Raw genomic sequence first — 16,408 nt, forward strand, 5'->3', positions numbered from 1 at the left:
TGGACCCAGCTATGCAGCTGTGGCCTGTACAGAGGTTGCTTTTCATGCCTGTTTCCTCTGTTCATTTGGCTTGTTTTCCAAACATGGGTCAAAACAATCTCCCCCCCAGAAGCAGCAGCAACAGAAGGAATGTTATGAAAAACGAGTCCGTTAGTGGGCATGGTGTGTGGATGAAGTCTTGGGAGTTTTGGGCTGCCAAATAAAGACTTTATTGTGTCATTCCTCCTTTCGCCAAGCTCCCTCCCTCCCTCCCTCTCCCTCCTCCCTCCCTCCCCTCCCTCCTCCTTCCTCCTCCCTCCCTGCAATCTGCCCATCCCTCCCCCTAACCTAACCTCCCCACCCCACTAGGATCTGGTAGAAGCAAAGTCAGGCAAACACAAGCGGGCAGGCACCACCGGGAGATCAGAACTTCTAGCTGGCTCTCTGCTGCCACAGCTCCACCGAAGGGTGGGGGAGGAAGAGGGGGAGCCTTGCCTGGGGAATAAACCCACAGCTCAGAGGAGAGGCAGGTGTGTGCAGGTAAGCCCAGTGGGGAGATGCGGGGGGGAAAGACCCCTTCCTCCAGCAGGGTTCCTCCTGCTCTGTCCAGCTGATGTTACTGATCTGGTCTCTACGTCCTCCTTGCCTCCTTCCTTCCTCCCACCTTTTTGCCTTTCAAATGAGCTCCAGTTAGCCTTCCCCATTTCTTCTGTGCCCTCCTCCACTACCTTCTCTCCCTCATTCCGTGCCTACGTATTTGCCTGATGCAAAAGTCACACCTTCTGGGCGCCGATGTTTGCCGTCACACAGGGAGTTAGGCTGCACACAGTGTTCCTACACCTCAGGTGTTTCTATGGAAACCCGACTCTAGAACCCATTTCTTTGCACCTTTCGCATACTGTCACGGGCCATCACGGGCACACACACGTCCCAGGGAGACCGCGCTTTCCCTGCACACTCACGTCAATACACACACAATATGAAGGTGTCCTGTCCGTCCCCTCTCTGACTGCATCCGACGTGCAGAGCTAAACCACATAGTGACTGGGTGCCAGCACACACACACACACACACACACACACACACACACACACACTCAGTCTCTGTCTCTCTCGGTCTCTCCGTCTTGTCTCTCACCCTCTCACATGCCTCCCCAGCTGTAAGAGCAAAGAGAAAGTGGGTCTCCCACTGAGATAGCAGAGCCAAAAGAAAATCATGTGTCCTGAGTGAGGCCGAGCAGGGAGGAGATGAACCAGGGCAGGCGCTGGAAGGGTTGCTTCGTTCTTTAGAAATTAATTGGGTAGGAGGGAGAAAAAAAAGTGCCTTTCCAACTTGCACAGTGTCTTCCCAGTAGCTCTGAATTTCCCTCTCTGGTCCAAACCACTTGGTTTTTGGAAAGAAAGGGAAGAGAGCAGCCCAGCTTCTAAGCCTTGGAGGTCCTACTTCCCAGCTCTGGGGACAGTTCATTGATTTTTTTTTCCCCCCTGGGGGCAGCCAGAGAAGATTTCTCTTTAAAGCAATTTCAAAATCATCCCAGGTTGGCGAGGGGTCCTTGTGGCAGAGGGCAAAAAGACGGTAATTCCTCCATCAGTCAGGGAGGGGGAGGCTGAAGTGGATAATTGAATGGGTCTCATTTCCTAGTAGGGTGGACCCCCTCCTCCACAACTCCTCCCACCTTATGCCTCTACAAAAGCAGAGAGAGTGCTGTCCCAGGACAGGTAGCGGTGGGCAGATCAGGGTTGCCAAATGTGGTCGATCTTCAAAATTACCTGTGGGGGAGGGGGAGCCTACTAAAAATATAGACCTATGGGGTGGAACCCAGGAATCTACTGTTGTTTAATACTCGAGGGGATCCTGATGGCCAGCTAGGGTTTGAGCACCTGAATGAGGGGCCTGAGAGAGACCCATGCCTGGGCAGTGTTAGCTGGGCAGAAGGGCTGTGCGGTTTCCTGGACAAGGACCGCCGGTGGAGGACCTCCAGGGTGTCCTGAATGGGCCACCCTCTTCCGAGGAGTGGGAACATGCACCTGAAGGGACAGGGAAGATCTGCTGTGGGCCTCTTCCTTGCAAGCAGCGGCAACCATATCATAGGGAACCTTCCAGAAAGAGAGTTCCCCCCAAAATAGCTCCAAAGAGCTTATGTGTCCTCTCACTTGCTAATCTGCTTGAGCACTGCACTGGGCCCTTCCCCATCCCTTCTAGATCCCCTCTCCTCCTGCCCAACAGCTGTCTGTTCCGATGTGCTCAGAGGATGGGCTGGACACCAAGCTCTGCACTCCCCCTTCACCTCCCCGGTGGGCAGCCCCACTTATGGGGCATGTGAAGGAAGCACATCAAGGCTGGAAGAGGCCAAAAAAAGCCAGGTGCAAGAGGTTGGGAGGGGAAGTCATGGATCATAGGGGGCTCCAGGGCCTGCTGAAGAAGTGAGTCTGTGCCTTACCTGGCCAGCATCCCTTCACCTGCTCTGGAAAGACTTCAGGTGGGGTTAGTGAATTGGAAAGACAAAGTGAACCTTCCCCCGGGCGGCTGGGGAGCTTCTACGGTCTCCAAATAGTTGGTTCTAAGGCCCAAGTGTGGTCTCACAGACCCCAAGGGAGGAGGTTGCTGGGTGTCTAAGAGCTGGGGGAAAGCCACCAGCCAGTACCCACCTGGGAGAATCCCTACCTTTGGGTAGAGGGCAGGGTTGCCCTCTGGCCAAGTTAAAGAGACCCCATTGCTTTGAAAAAATGTCAACAACAGCTTAACATTCACTGAGCACTCACTTTAAACACATTTACTTATTTAACCCTCAAAGCAATCTGCTAAGAAGGGGTTAATGTGCCCACGTTACAGATGAGGACACTGGAGGTTGGTAGAGGTGGGAGGTTTGCCCACGGTGTCCAGCTGAGCAACCGAAGAGTTGCGGGGTTGAGACCCAGATCTAGATAGAAGTGCTGAAGGCATCAGACAGATTCTTCTAGGCTTTCTTCAGGGGGTGGAGATACCGGGAGAGGGAGGCAGAACGAAGGATACGGGGAGGCGACAGGCTGTCAGAGGAGGACCGCCATCCCGTCCCATTTTGTCCTTAGTCCCTTGGAATGGAAAACTTGCTCTTCTGGACTAGTGGCCTCAGACCAAAAAAACTTCATTCTGTTTACACTTTGCCTTGTGGTAGACGCTGGGGAGACAGATGGTCTCTCCATAATAGTGTTATATTTATTTTTAGTATTTGTTGATCTGTGGTTCATTTTAAAGTCGCTTATCACACTTGTTTCTGACAACAGCTGAGTGAGGAATAGAGGGATAGGGAAGATTTGTTATCCCCATTTTACAGGTAAGGAAACTGAGGCTGAGGACAGGGCCGCGTAACTAAGTAGCAGAAGATGGGCTGAGAATTCACAAATCTCCCTCCCCAGCGCCCCAGTCAGGCTCCCCTGTATTCTGATTCACCCCCAGCTGCATCAATAGTGTGTTGAATTCATCATGCCTCCACAGCCCTTTCCTTACCTGACGACCGCACAAGTCCACACAGCCCTACTTGGAGGCCTTAAAAGGGGTACAGGCAGCCTGAGGCTGTCTCACTCTTCTGTTGACAAATGATCACCTGATTCTCTTGACTTCGTCCTTCTGGGCTTCGGAAAGAGAAAAGGGGAGCAGGATAGCTTTCAAATGTCTGAGTTTAGAACGGAAAGAAGGAAGCGAAGAAAGAGGGTCATCCCAATGGGCACAGCCCTGGGGCAGGGGGCACCCCCACTCTCCACGGCAGGGATGCTGGCTGGGTTAAGCCATGGAGGCTTAGGGGTGACCAGCTAGGCAGGAAATCTGACAAGAAAAAAAACTACCAATGAGTACAGTTGACCCTTAGAAAAACTCAAGGTTAGGGGTGCCAGTCTCTCCCCCGCCGCTGCACAGTTGAAAATCGGCATATAACTTTTGATTCCCCCAAAACTTAACTACTGATAGCCTACTGTTGACCAGGAGCTTCACCGATAACATCAACCAACAGTGGATACTCACATGCTTTGTATGCTGTATGTATTATATGCTGCATTCCGACGATGAAGTAAGCTAGAGAAAAGACCATGTTGTTTTAAAACATCAGAAGGAAGAGAAAATACATTTACAGGGCCGTACATATATATATTGAAAAACATCTGCGCATCAGCAGACCCGCGCAATCCAAACCCGTGTTGCTCAAGGGTCGACCGTAGCGTGGAGTAAACCTTCTTCTGTCAGGCCAACCTGACTTCCAGGCCGACCCCAATCCCACACTCTCCACGCAAAGCCAACTACCCTTAAACTTGCTCTTACTGACTTGGCAAACTCAACGCGAACCTCAACCCAGCCCTGCCCTGCATCTCAACATTAGTCCTGGGTTTCAAGCCTTAAATGAATGAATTCAGGAGCTAGGTAGGGATGCGGGCTATCTCACTTTAAAAATCAGAGTTTCCCTAGAGAACCTGCTCTTTTATAAACAAACAGATGAATATGTGAAACCCCTGCCACTTGTAGAGATTTTAGTGTTCTACGACATGCCTGCGTGTGTGTGATTTCATTTCATCCCCACACACATGAGGGGCCTTGGGGCCTGGGGAGGAGGGTCCGAGCCAGGAGTCAAGCCCAGATCTCCAATACTTGGAACTGAAATTCCAAATGAGAACTCTCGTAGGAAATGTTAACTGGAGAGAGTGAATGTTGGGCCGGGCTTTGCCCCCGTGAAGCAGCAGGTCTCTGAGAGCCCGTGCCCAGAACAGCGAGAGGTTAGTGCTTGTAGCTGGTTAACAGGCGCCCATTGACTAAGCAGTGAACACAGCCCAGCAGAACGCTGCGAAACGCCCAGAACGCTGGGGCGGTGTGCTTGCAAAAGCATACGAAATTTAAAAATCACACACACTTATGACCCACCCTAAGGGAGTTTTTGATTGGACAGAAGGCTCTGGAAGGCAGGAACATAAGAAAGTGTGACTTCGGGCTTTGTTGGGGGTTGGGGGGGGGCGGGTTATGACTCCCTTGGAGTCTAGGGACCTCCACCCTGTCACACAGATTCTGCTTTGGGGGACGTAGGACATCGCTGTGTATTGCTGGGGCAATGGCTGAGCCGTCGGGACCTCCCCCTCTGGACAGTTAGGCTCCAGCAGGAAGAGGCGTTGCCTAAAGAGAAAAGCCTTAGAAATGAGCTCTGTTTTCTCAAGAAAGAAGCATGGGCGCGCGCGCACGCACACACACACACACACACACACACACACACACACACACACAGAGTGGTTGAGCCGTGGGGCTAAGAGAAGGGTTGCTGAACAGATCCATCCAGTGTTTCTCCACGGAACAGGCACAGAGAACTTTTCCTCTAAAACCTCCTAATGGCTCTGAGAAGAGCGATCTTTGCTGGAAGCTCTGGACCAGCTTTATTTGCGTGACTCGGGGCCCAGTACCTGGCAGACGCTTTGGGTGACAAGGGCAAGGAGGGGAAACAGGGAGCCCCACGCAGCCAGTGCTGGGAAGCCTTTTGCTCATTTCCAGCTTCCAGGTAATTGGAAAATGAAGATGTGTCAAAACAAAAAGGGTCACGAAATTGGGGGCTTTAAAAAATGTTTGTTTTTAGCATACGGACCCTTGAGCCACCCCCTTGAAATGCATATGACTGTGCTATTTTCAAGAAAAGCACAGGGCTAGTAAACTGTTAATTCATAAATCATCAGTCAGTAGGGGGTACGGGCCCCGGCAGCAAGACTCAAGTTCAGTTTACCATGAATGTCTTCTCTTTCCAGTCCTTTGGGGACTGTTGGATCCTCAGCTGGAGCTAACGTCAAGAATCTAACTGTGGGGTTCTCTGTGGTAAGAGGCCCGGGGAAATGACCCCCGTGGACCCCCTTGGAGGAGCCTGCCTGGGGAGAGACCCCTCTGGACGGAGGTGGAGGGCGACAGAGGCTGCAGGGCAATCTCTTGCCTCCTTCCTGCTCATCTGTCTTCCCTCCCTCCCTCATTCCCTTCCTGTCCTCCTTCCTTCCCCCTCCCTTTACCCCCCTCCCATTCTCAGTGTACTATGTAAGGACACGCACGCACATGGCATGTGGACCATACACATAGGTGTATGGTGCAGACAGGGGAGCGTGTGTGTGTGCGTGTGCGTGTGTGCATGAGAGAGAGAGCAGACTAGGTGTGTCCTGTGTGTGTGTGTGTGTGTGTGTGTGTGTGTGTGAAAGGTGAAGGGAGACACCCTCCGCCCCTCAGGGTTGAGCTCTGCCCTCTCTCCCTCTCTCCTATTTCTTGTCACCCTCGGTGCCTCCTGAGCACCTGGCCCAGGACGAAGCAGCTGGTGCCAGGCTTCTATCATCTTCCTTTGAGCAAAGCCAGCAAGACGCATGCAAGGGAGGAGTCTAAGCTGATGTGGGCTCAGAGGAAAGACAGCAAGAGGCCTGGAACAGATGCAGGGATCCCAGGGTCCAGATGCAGCTGGGGACACTTGCGGCCCGCTCTAGCTCAGAGGACCCCAGCAAGCCTGTCCCCCGTGCCCCAGACCCCAGGAGGGGAGGGACAGACCACCGCGTCGTGAGGAATCAGCAAGGAGGGCCTGGGGAAGCAGTGTGGGAACCGGGACCCTGGCTGCAGACCAGAGGGGAGTGTCCTACGGCTGATGGCCCTGTGGAGGGGAGGGAACAGGAAACCCCTCCCTGCCCCCTTCGCAGCCAGGGGAGGGGAGGAAGCCCGTGGGAGCTGCCACTTTCTGTCTGCAGCCCGGGTCTATTGCTTCTTCTCCAGCTTAATTCAACGCAAACCACGTGACTCCCTCTGAAGGGTCATCAGAGCCACTGGGAGCACAACCCCCAAATATCCTTCAGTGACCTACTCCGCTATGTCACAGAGGCTAGCGGGAAGTTCTTCTTCATATCCTGTCTCAAAACCACCAACTCCAGTGGATATGGGGGCAGCAGTATCACGTCCGAAGAAATGAAAGTGATTTCCCCACAGCTTTTGATCCCTTCCCTGTTTATTTTCATAGGAGCCTCCACATCTGGGGAGAAATTCTTGGTATGCCTCCTGCTGGCAAAGACCAGCGCTGAGCACAGGGGTAAGGAGCGAGCAGGGGCAGACACAAGATACAAGCGTGTCTACAGCACTTTCCTTCCTTTCCAGGACCTCCACGAGCCCTGCTCTGGAAGGCAGGAGACCTGGGTCTTTGTCCTGGGCTTGCTGTTAAACGGCTTCCTGCCCTTGCTTTGGCAAGCCGCTTCTTCCCTCCAGTGCTTAATTTTTGTAAACAGTGGCGTCTGGGCTTGACTGGTGGATTTCAAACCATTTTTAGCAACGCAACTCTTCTTTCAAATACGCGCTTTGGCCAGTCCTCTATACATAACAGATTTGAAAACAAAGGGACTGCTCGGGTTGGCACGGGGGTGAGGTGGGGTGCCTCAGATCCGCCCACTCGGTCTCCCTCCCTTGGGGGTGCTCCACAGAAATAGAGGCACAGTTGGAACACCACTGGATTACGGGATCTCTAAGGACCCTTCCAGGTGGAACACTTAGGACTCTATGGTTCCTAACATCCCTCTTACAGGAACGAGGATGATTTTCTCCTGCTGCAGATAGGGAGACCGAGTGCCAGAGAGGTTAGGGTTAGGGTTAAGGTTAGGGGTTAGGGGTAGGTTAGGGTTAAGGGCTTCTCCAGCAAGCCCCAGAGCTCCCGATTCACAGCCAACGTGCTTTCTGTAAGGATGGCTCACCCTTGCCAGAGCAGGTTTAACATACTGAGCAGCTAGGCCTCTGGGCCAGGGGTCTGGACCCTCAAGCCCTTGTTATTCTCCCATCTGCTGGATTCGGGCAAATGAAGAGTGCTTCTACAGGTCCCTCCCACACAGCCCCCCTGGCACCCACCCTGGCCAACTCTAGCCACCAACACAGGGCCCCTGACTATGGAGGCCCAGATGGCTAATGATCTCGTGTGTCTCCTCCCTGCAGGTACATCACCTGGATCATGAGGTCATCCCTCTGCTGGATCCTCCCACTTCTCCTCATCTTGGCCTCCGTGGCCCAAGGCCAGCTGACAAGACGCCCAAGACCTAGGCCCAGGCCCAGGCCCAGACCCAGGCCCACACCCGGCTTTGTTCAGCCCCATGAGCCATCAGAGCCTACAGACCTGCCCCCTCCCCTCCCACCAGGCCCGCCATCTATCTTCCCTGACTGCCCCCGGGAATGCTACTGCCCCTCTGACTTCCCTTCTGCCCTCTACTGTGACAGCCGCAACCTTCGGAAGGTCCCCGTCATCCCACCCCGCATCCATTACCTCTATCTCCAGAACAACTTCATAACTGAGCTCCCAGTGGAGTCCTTCCAGAACGCCACGGGCCTGAGGTGGATCAACCTGGATAACAACCGAATTCGCAAGATAGACCAGAAGGTACTGGAGAAACTACCCAGTCTGGTTTTCCTCTACATGGAGAAGAACCAGCTCGAAGAGGTGCCGTCAGCCCTGCCCCGGAACCTGGAACAGCTGAGGTTGAGCCAGAACCAGATCTCCAGAATCCCACCCGGCGTCTTCAGCAAGCTAGAGAGCCTGCTGCTCCTGGATCTCCAACACAACAAGCTGAGTGATGGCGTCTTCAAGCCCGACACCTTCCAGGGCCTCAAGAACCTCATGCAACTCAACCTGGCCCACAACATCCTGAGAAAGATGCCACCCAAGGTCCCCGCGGCCATCCACCAGCTCTACCTGGACAGCAACAGGATCGAGACCATCCCTAATGGATACTTCAAGGGCTTCCCCAACCTCGCCTTCATTCGCCTTAACTACAACCGGCTGTCAGACAGAGGGCTGCCCAAGAACTCCTTCAACATCTCCAATCTGCTCGTGCTCCACCTGTCCCACAACAAGATCAGCAGCGTGCCCGCCATCAGCAACAATCTGGAGCACCTGTACCTCAACAACAACAGCATAGAGAGTGAGTGGGGGTGGGGCAGGGCCGCGGCCACGGCCACAGCCAGGGAAGGGGAGGTTCTTATTGCCTCAACCCTTTCTTGGGAGCGCTGGGGGGAGGAGGTGGAGCCAAAAAGCACCCGACTTGGCACTGGACTTCAAATCTTGACCGTGTCACTTACTATCTGTATGACCTTGAAGACAGAGGTCAGCTCTACAGAAGTTTTCTCATCTGTAAAGTGAGAATGGGAATAGTACCTTCTGTCACAAAGTCGATATGAGGATTTGGTAGGTTAACATCACGTGCCTAGAGTACCACGCTTGGAGGGTAACAGCTTGTCTTCCTCTGTCCCTTCTCGTTAGCCCCAGCTCCTCTGCCCTCCGGATCTACAGGTGGTAGGGTTGACACGGAATAGAGTCATGGACATTCTCGTGAAAGCGGAACGGTGACATTTAAATGCCTGCCCTGAAATGTCCTGGGCCTGTCTGCCGCAGAAGCTGGGATAGCAAGACTGACACGAGGTTTAGAAGAATCTCTTGAAGATGTACACAGACTGGCAGCCGCACACTCAGGATAGGCAGCTGGCAAAAAAAAAAAAAAAAAAAAAAAAAGTGACAGCCAGAGAAACATGTCAGTGTGAAGGCTCTTTCTGAATCTATCTGGAAGGCTGGACTATTTAGTCATATAAGATAGTACATTTCAGGCAGAATTTGCCTCAGCTGCACTTCTAGGGTCCTGGGCTTCGGATAAAAATCACAGCCCAGAAGAAGAGGCTGGAAGTCCCAGTTTTGCTTCGATCAAAAATGTCAGGTCTGAGTAGAGCCATCAACAGAAAGCTTTAAGAACAAGGGAGAATCCCATCTGGTCCTTGAATAAAACCAGGCTACATCCATACCAGGAACGCAGCAGCTATAGGATGAAGGGGACCGAGGGAAAAGGGACGTAGCCCCGAAATCATATCAGCAATCCTTAGTTTCCGAGCCAAAGAATGAGAGGGAGATCGTTGAATTTCGACAATCTTGAAACAAATGAATGGGAGACCAGTCTCATTCACTCATCTGGAATAATTACAGAAAGTGGGGGAGGGCTTTCTTTTTTAAGTTTATTTATTTTGAGAGAGAAAGAGAGTGAACACAAGTGGGGGAGAGGCAGAGCGAGGGGGAGAGAGAGAATCCCAGGCAGGCTCATGAACCACGAGGTCACGGCCTGAGTCGAAGTCTGCCGCTCACCCGACTGAGCCACCCAGGTACCGCTAGGGGAGGGCTTTTTCAAAGGTTGCAAAAAAACAAATTCAGGAAAGGGGGAAACTCTAATTTTATCCTGCAGGTAGTAAGCTGATGGCATGCATTACCCCCAGAAAGCTAGATGGGTCGGGAAAACAGGCAGAAAGAATACTTCAATAAAGGGCTCACAGGTTTCGATCGGGTTATGGAAGAGCAGGTGGCTAGCAGATAACCAGCCTTTTGAGGCTGAAGTCCGAAAAATCACACCCCCTCCACAGGTACCCCTTACCCCCAGCCTGTCTCCCGTGTCGCTGACAGACAGAATGGGTGGAGTGAGCCCTGGGTCAGTGTGATAACCACGTTCTCAACAATGATCTTAATGCTGCCACCTGCCCCGTCCTTTCCAGTGTGCAAAATGCCTTCACCGGCATCCTCTCATCGGAGGTGAGGGGCAGGTACCACTGTCCCCATTTTGCGGATTTGAACGAAATGTCAGGGTGGTAAGGCGACAGGCCAAAGTCACAGCGGTCATAGGAAGAAAACCCACCTCTGTCGGGGCTCTTTCTGCTACTCTGATGAGGAATTGAGAGGAAGAAGGAAACCAACATCAGCAACAATGATGCCGACCCCACAGATGATGATGAAAGAGGCAAGGTTTAGGGAGATTAAGAAATTCATTTGGAAGGTGACATATCTGATGTCATCTGAGCAGAGGTGGAATCTCGTTTTCCACTGGAAAGCCGACCACAGCGTGGCCACTGCTTACCTGCCCAGCTTATCGCCCTGGCGCATCTCATCGTGCTATTTACTACTCCCGGATGTCGGATGTCGCCGTGAGCTTTGCGGCCTCTGCAACTCTATCAGAATAGGTCACTCTATCAGAACACCATCCCCCAGGTCTCCACCTGCTGTGGTTCCACCCACGTGTGAAGGTCCAGCTCGCAGTTTACTTCCTCCAGGACTCTGCAGAGTGTATTTCCACTAACAGTGGTTGATCGATTCTGACTTAGCTCGTTCTGCAAATGAATAGAGTAAACCCATGCACCCAAGATCACGGCTCCCCAAGGTCAGCCAATCCCAGAGAAGAGAACTCAATTTCTTTTTTATGTATTTTATTTTATTCTTTTTATTTTTGAGAGTGGGGGGAGGGGGTGGAGAGGGAGGGGCGGGGAGAGATGGACAGATCTGAAGCAGACTCCCCACGCTGACAGTGGCCAGCCCGGGTTCTTATCCTCAGCTGTCCTTCCCCTCTTCCTTGCTCGTGTTTGCCTCCAGCCCCGTGTGTCCCGACCCCCCACCCACCTCGCTGGCTGACTCCTCCCTTCTTCCTCCACAGAGATCAATGGGACCCAGATTTGCCCCAACAATCTAGTCGCCTTCCATGACTTCTCCTCGGATCTGGAGAACGTGCCACACCTGCGCTACCTGAGGCTGGACGGGAACCACCTGAAGCCACCCATCCCACTGGACCTCATGATGTGCTTCCGCCTGCTGCAATCCGTGGTCATTTAGGCCTTACGCTGCCCCTGGGTCTCCTCTGAGCGCACTTGAATGCTAGTGGCCCACGTGCCGGTGCCCACCATTCGTTTTCTCTTTGTTTCTTGCGCCCAGCTTTGCCTTTCTCGTCCCACCTTCCTCAGGCAGGGCCTAGCCAACACACGCCGCTGCACCCGCGGCTTCTAGAGCAAGACGTCTAAGGGCTAGATGGGGTTCACCCCGCTCACAGACACCCACAGCACACCCAAACCTCTAGCCCCAGGAGCTAAAGACTTCACATCCTCTTCTGTCCTCCTCCTCCCTGTCACTGCTGGGTAAGTCCGGGCCACGGACTGACGTCGGAACTTGGTCCTGGCCAAAGCAAGCTGAAGACGGTCAGGAGGAGCCCAGAGGTGAGGTTCGGCAAGTCCTGCTGGAGACGCCGCCATGATGGACAGCTCCGGCCCCAGAAGGCCCCTTAGCCAAGGATCCCGCCTTCTAACACTGCCACCCCACCTCCCTGCCCACTGGCACCACACACATCGTGCTGGCTCTTTACCGCCTGTGTTCTCCAGCAAGGAAATGCAAGGGAATGGCCGAAGGAGGGCAGAGGGTCGGGGTTCCTGCAAGGATCCACATCTAGCAGTCTCTTCACAGGGATAGCTGGGGCTCTCCTCAGCACACACCCTTCTGGCCGGGCCTCGCTCTTTCCAGAGGAAGGACAGGGAGGAACAGCCCAGGAAAGTAGCTTTAAGAACGAGGTATCGGCCAGCGGGCGAGGGGAGGGAGTCAAGAGCCCTGGGGTTGGGCCCTTGTGGGTGCAGATGGTCCCACAGCCCCTTGCCCGTCTAGACAAGAGGCTAGGCCTCGGGCAACACAGTGTCCACAGGGAAGGGTGCAGAGCCACTAGCCCTGCCCCGCCATCTGTTCTCGATCAGTGTGGACGGCCCAAGCCTCTCCAAAGCCCGGAAGCAGTTCACGAGAAAGTGTTCTGGGAGAGGCGGAGCACCTGGAAATCTCCCAGAAGCCTCCTCCACAAGTTCAAATTGGCTTCCCCCTCTAAGGCAGACGCATCAGTGACACCTGGTGGCTGGTACAGGTCACAGCTGGCTCCCGTCTTCCCCCTCGCCTCTCTCTGGGGTGGTTTCACCAAGTCAAGGAGCCGGCCTCAGGTTCCAACTTGAAGAGCCAGGGGGGAAGTGCACAGTCTCCCTCTCCTCTGGGATGCAAAGGGCGCGAAGGTACAGAGGCCTTGAGGCCAGGGGCTGATTCCTATCGTGGGTGAGCGCAAGTGGGAACCTTTAGGAACGCAGGTGAGGATGTGACTCGTTCCTGTTTGCTGTCTGACCTTGCCGGCCCCTTCTGCCCTCAGTCCCCACATCTGCGCGCCGAGGCCTCTCCAGCATTCATGCTCTAGTCTGCAGCTCTACTCTTTAAACCATGCTCTAATTATCTAATATTATCCCTTTCCCTTGCAGTAATTTATTCCCTACCTGGACTGTCTCTCCCCTCACAGTTCCCCACCCTCCCTGCCCGGGCCAGGTGAGGGGCTTGACAGGCCTCCAAGCAGAGCCTGGGCCCCACAGGACCTGCTCCCATCCCCTGTCCCTTCCGCCCTCCAGGGGACGCGGCCCCTCTACAGCTCCCTAGTGTATATGTTGGTGGAGGTGAATGTTCTAGAAATAAATAAGACACCGTGCCCACGCTCGTCAGGTGGAGAAAAGTTCCAGAGATGTTTCAGAAATTGGATCAAGCCGGGTCCTTAACTTCAAGAAATTCCCATTGTACTTGATCTCGTCTTTCTCTCTTGCTCATTTACGGAAAACGGGGCCCATTTCATCATAGCCTCCCCCCGCCGTGCCCCCCACCCCTGCTGTGCTCCCATGTGACTGCCTCATTCTTCCTAGCTGCAGCTGGTTTCTCCGAGGCTCCTGCTTAAAGTCAGTATATCACTGTGGCTATAAGCAAGCTCGTGCTAAGCCTGGATAAGCCCCCCTTCTGCACCTTCACACCTTGCAAACCTCAGCCCCTCACATGGGGCCCTCAGGGGGAGCACAGCTCCTGTGGTTCCCCTGAGGGCAGGGGTCCTTTCTGGTCCTGCAAACCTAAACTGTTTCGCTCCAGCAGCAACACAATCAGCATCATCCCATCGGCCCGTCTAGATTGTCTGCTTCCTCCGTTGCTCCCTGCGGCTGTAAGCCAGAAGGGATTTCCCTAGGATTTGAGGAAGCCCCTCCTCCACACACAAGTTCATTCTTTCAGTGCCATTGACATCTACGCGTCCAGGTGTGTAAGTAGGTGTGTAGGTTACTCTACATAGATCTGTTCTTTCTTCAAAACCATGTTAACTTTGTGAAACAACTTCTACATCCCAACACGCTTCACAGCAGAGGAAATAAAGTGATATGAAAAATATCCTGCTTGAACTTGACAGTGTGAACAAGTCAAGAGCGCCTTGGAGCTATCTTGCCACCCTTCTCCTCCCACCGCCCACCTCTTACCTGCTCTAAGGAGATGATGGGTGGAGAAAGGATCTGATTCCTCAGAAACTCTGAGAAAACCATTCCAACGCCTTTTCTCGGCAAATTTCTCCCAAACTCACAACGGTCAGAAAACACTATTCCTAAAGTCAGATCGGCAGTCTGAGAGTTACATTTGAAGCCCAAAGGCTTGGATTCTTTCAACCCGCAGATATCAAATTGTTGGGGGTCTCCCACAGGCTCATTACTGAGCCAGATACCGAAAGACACAAAACAGTCACCGTTCCTGACCAAGGAAAACTTCCCGTTTAGTTGCGGAGATGTAGTTAACAAACACGGAAGAGTGGCAAAGCTATATCAAGGGCCGAGAAGAGAGATTCTACAGGCCACGCAGAAGGGCAAGAACCGGGTGCCCAGAAATCTGCCTTCAGATAGAAGGTCGATTTCAGAAGTGGGTTCGGGATCCTCCCGGCCTACACCATTTTCTTTAGGCCGAAAACTGCCAGATACTGCCTCACCCCTTAATACCTGCTTTAGTTCAATGGACATCGACTATGTACAAGGTTCCCAGCTCAGAATTAAGGGTAGGCCATATCCTTGTCCATGCCCTTGAGGAATTCTTAGCTTGGTAAAGGGGGAAATCCTTGGAGTAATTCCATGTTCTAAGTGTTCGTAGCAAGGCAGAGTACAAAGAGCATGGTGGGGAGGGCCTCTACCCCTGTGGAGGGACGCCAGAAGGACTCCTATCTTTTGAGCTGGATCTTAAGGGATGAATCAGATTTTGCATGGTGGGGGAAAGGGCGGGGGGGAATCACGTAACCAGGAGAGAAAAGCCAAAAGGTAGGAAGGCATGGAGTATATAAAACCTGCAGTGTGTGTGCGTGTGTGTGTGTGCACGCCCGAGAAAGGAAGAGGAATGTGTTTAGGGTCACAGAGTGGCCTGCCTCAGTAGGGAATATATACACGTTGTCCAAAAAAGCAGGAGGGTTCCTGAAATTTCCACCCCCGCCCATGCAAGGGGCAGCAACGGGGTCAACTGGCCAGACTCCTGTCCCCACTGCCTGCCACCTCCTTTCCATCAGCATGCCTTGTGCTTCTCCTAATGAGACATGGGGATTAGAAGGGCCTCTGCACCGCCCTCCCCGTGTGCCACAACCGCATGATGGTGAGCGGGCTCCCACAGATCACACACATGCACGGAAACTAGAGCGTGTGGAGGGAGAGCTTGTAAAAGCGGGAGGAGAAGCTGGGACGGGGTCTAGGATGGGACTCCTGAGTCCGAAGGGGGCTCTTTGCCGGGATGTGGGGGAGCCTGCGCATGCGCCCTAGGAGACTGGCTCAGGCTGCGGGCCTCGTCGCCTCCTCCTCCAGGTTGGCAGAGCGTGTGGGAGGAACAGTCGCGGGCCAGAGCCGTCACGGAGAAAGTGGGGAGGGAGAGTGGGAGCAGGCGGCAAGGGGAATGAATGAACATTCGCATTTGCCTTGCTTGCAGGGAATTAATGGCGTGGGATGGGGGGGGTGGGGGCAGAGCCCAGCCTGACTGGGGTCTGGGGTGGGGGAGGGTTAGTCTCCGCCTGCAAAGCTGTGGAGAGAAAGTGGGGGAGGACAGCATGCCAAATGTGCCATCTGCTTCCTGGGCACCCTGCTGGCTCCAGGGCTATCTCTCCCTCCACCAGCAGAGCCCCCGTGGGTGACTCTCTCCAGATGGTGGGCTACCAGGGCCACAGGAACATGCGTATCTTCGGTGACCGGGTCCTCGGGCTGGGGGATGCCTCCTCCACACCAGCTGGTGCCCGGGAACATTGCAGGCCAAGCACTGGCCCTTGGGCCAGGCTCTTCGATCTGCCCCTTCACCTGGTATGCCAGGGCAGAGATGCGTCCTGCCAAGGCCATCTGTTCTGAGGGCATCGAGGCACATGATCTCAGAACTGGGGTGGGGGATGGGGGATGAGGTGAAAAGAGGCAGGGTCATATGAACAAACGACAACTCTCTGGCCCGAGAGTCAGAAATCTAAGCCCTGGTCCTGGCTCGGTGTGACCTTGGGTAAGTCACTGCACCCAGCTGGACCTCGGTTTCTTATCTGTTGGGTAAGTGGTTTGGACTAGATGATCGTCGGGGAGCTTCACAGCCAGGAGTCAGTATGTGGTCGGTGGGAGGGAGTAGGGAGCAAGGGGCAGCAAGGAAGAACCCCCCACCCCCAGGCAAGCACGCAGGCTGGCAGAATACGGGGGAACCCCTTAGCCTGAGGCACCAAGGAAAAGAGCATCTCTCCTGATACATACATCTTTGGTGGGGGGTGGGGGGAGGGGGGAGAGGATTCTTCTCGGCCCCCTGAGGACCCCACACAATGCCTCCTGG

At 53.9% G+C, this 16,408-nt stretch overlaps 1 protein-coding gene across 2 annotated transcripts; it reads left to right on the forward strand.

Annotated features, from left to right (window-relative positions):
• Positions 1 to 343: 343 nt before the first annotated feature.
• Positions 344 to 13,984, forward strand: LOC115505341 (proline and arginine rich end leucine rich repeat protein). Of its 2 annotated transcripts, none has more exons than XM_030302902.2 (3): positions 344 to 519; positions 7,915 to 8,894; positions 11,430 to 13,984. In XM_030302902.2, exons 2-3 carry the CDS (start codon positions 7,931 to 7,933, stop codon positions 11,603 to 11,605), a joined length of 1,140 nt encoding a protein of 379 aa, XP_030158762.1. In that variant the 5' UTR covers positions 344 to 519; positions 7,915 to 7,930; the 3' UTR covers positions 11,606 to 13,984. The 2 variants fall into 2 exon arrangements, with proteins under 2 accessions (XP_030158762.1, XP_030158763.1); XM_030302903.2 differs by having other exon boundaries at positions 363 to 509.
• Positions 13,985 to 16,408: the final 2,424 nt, after the last annotated feature.

The sequence above is a fragment of the Lynx canadensis genome, chromosome F1 (assembly GCF_007474595.2).
Source record: "Lynx canadensis isolate LIC74 chromosome F1, mLynCan4.pri.v2, whole genome shotgun sequence".
Taxonomy (NCBI): domain Eukaryota; kingdom Metazoa; phylum Chordata; class Mammalia; order Carnivora; family Felidae; genus Lynx; species Lynx canadensis.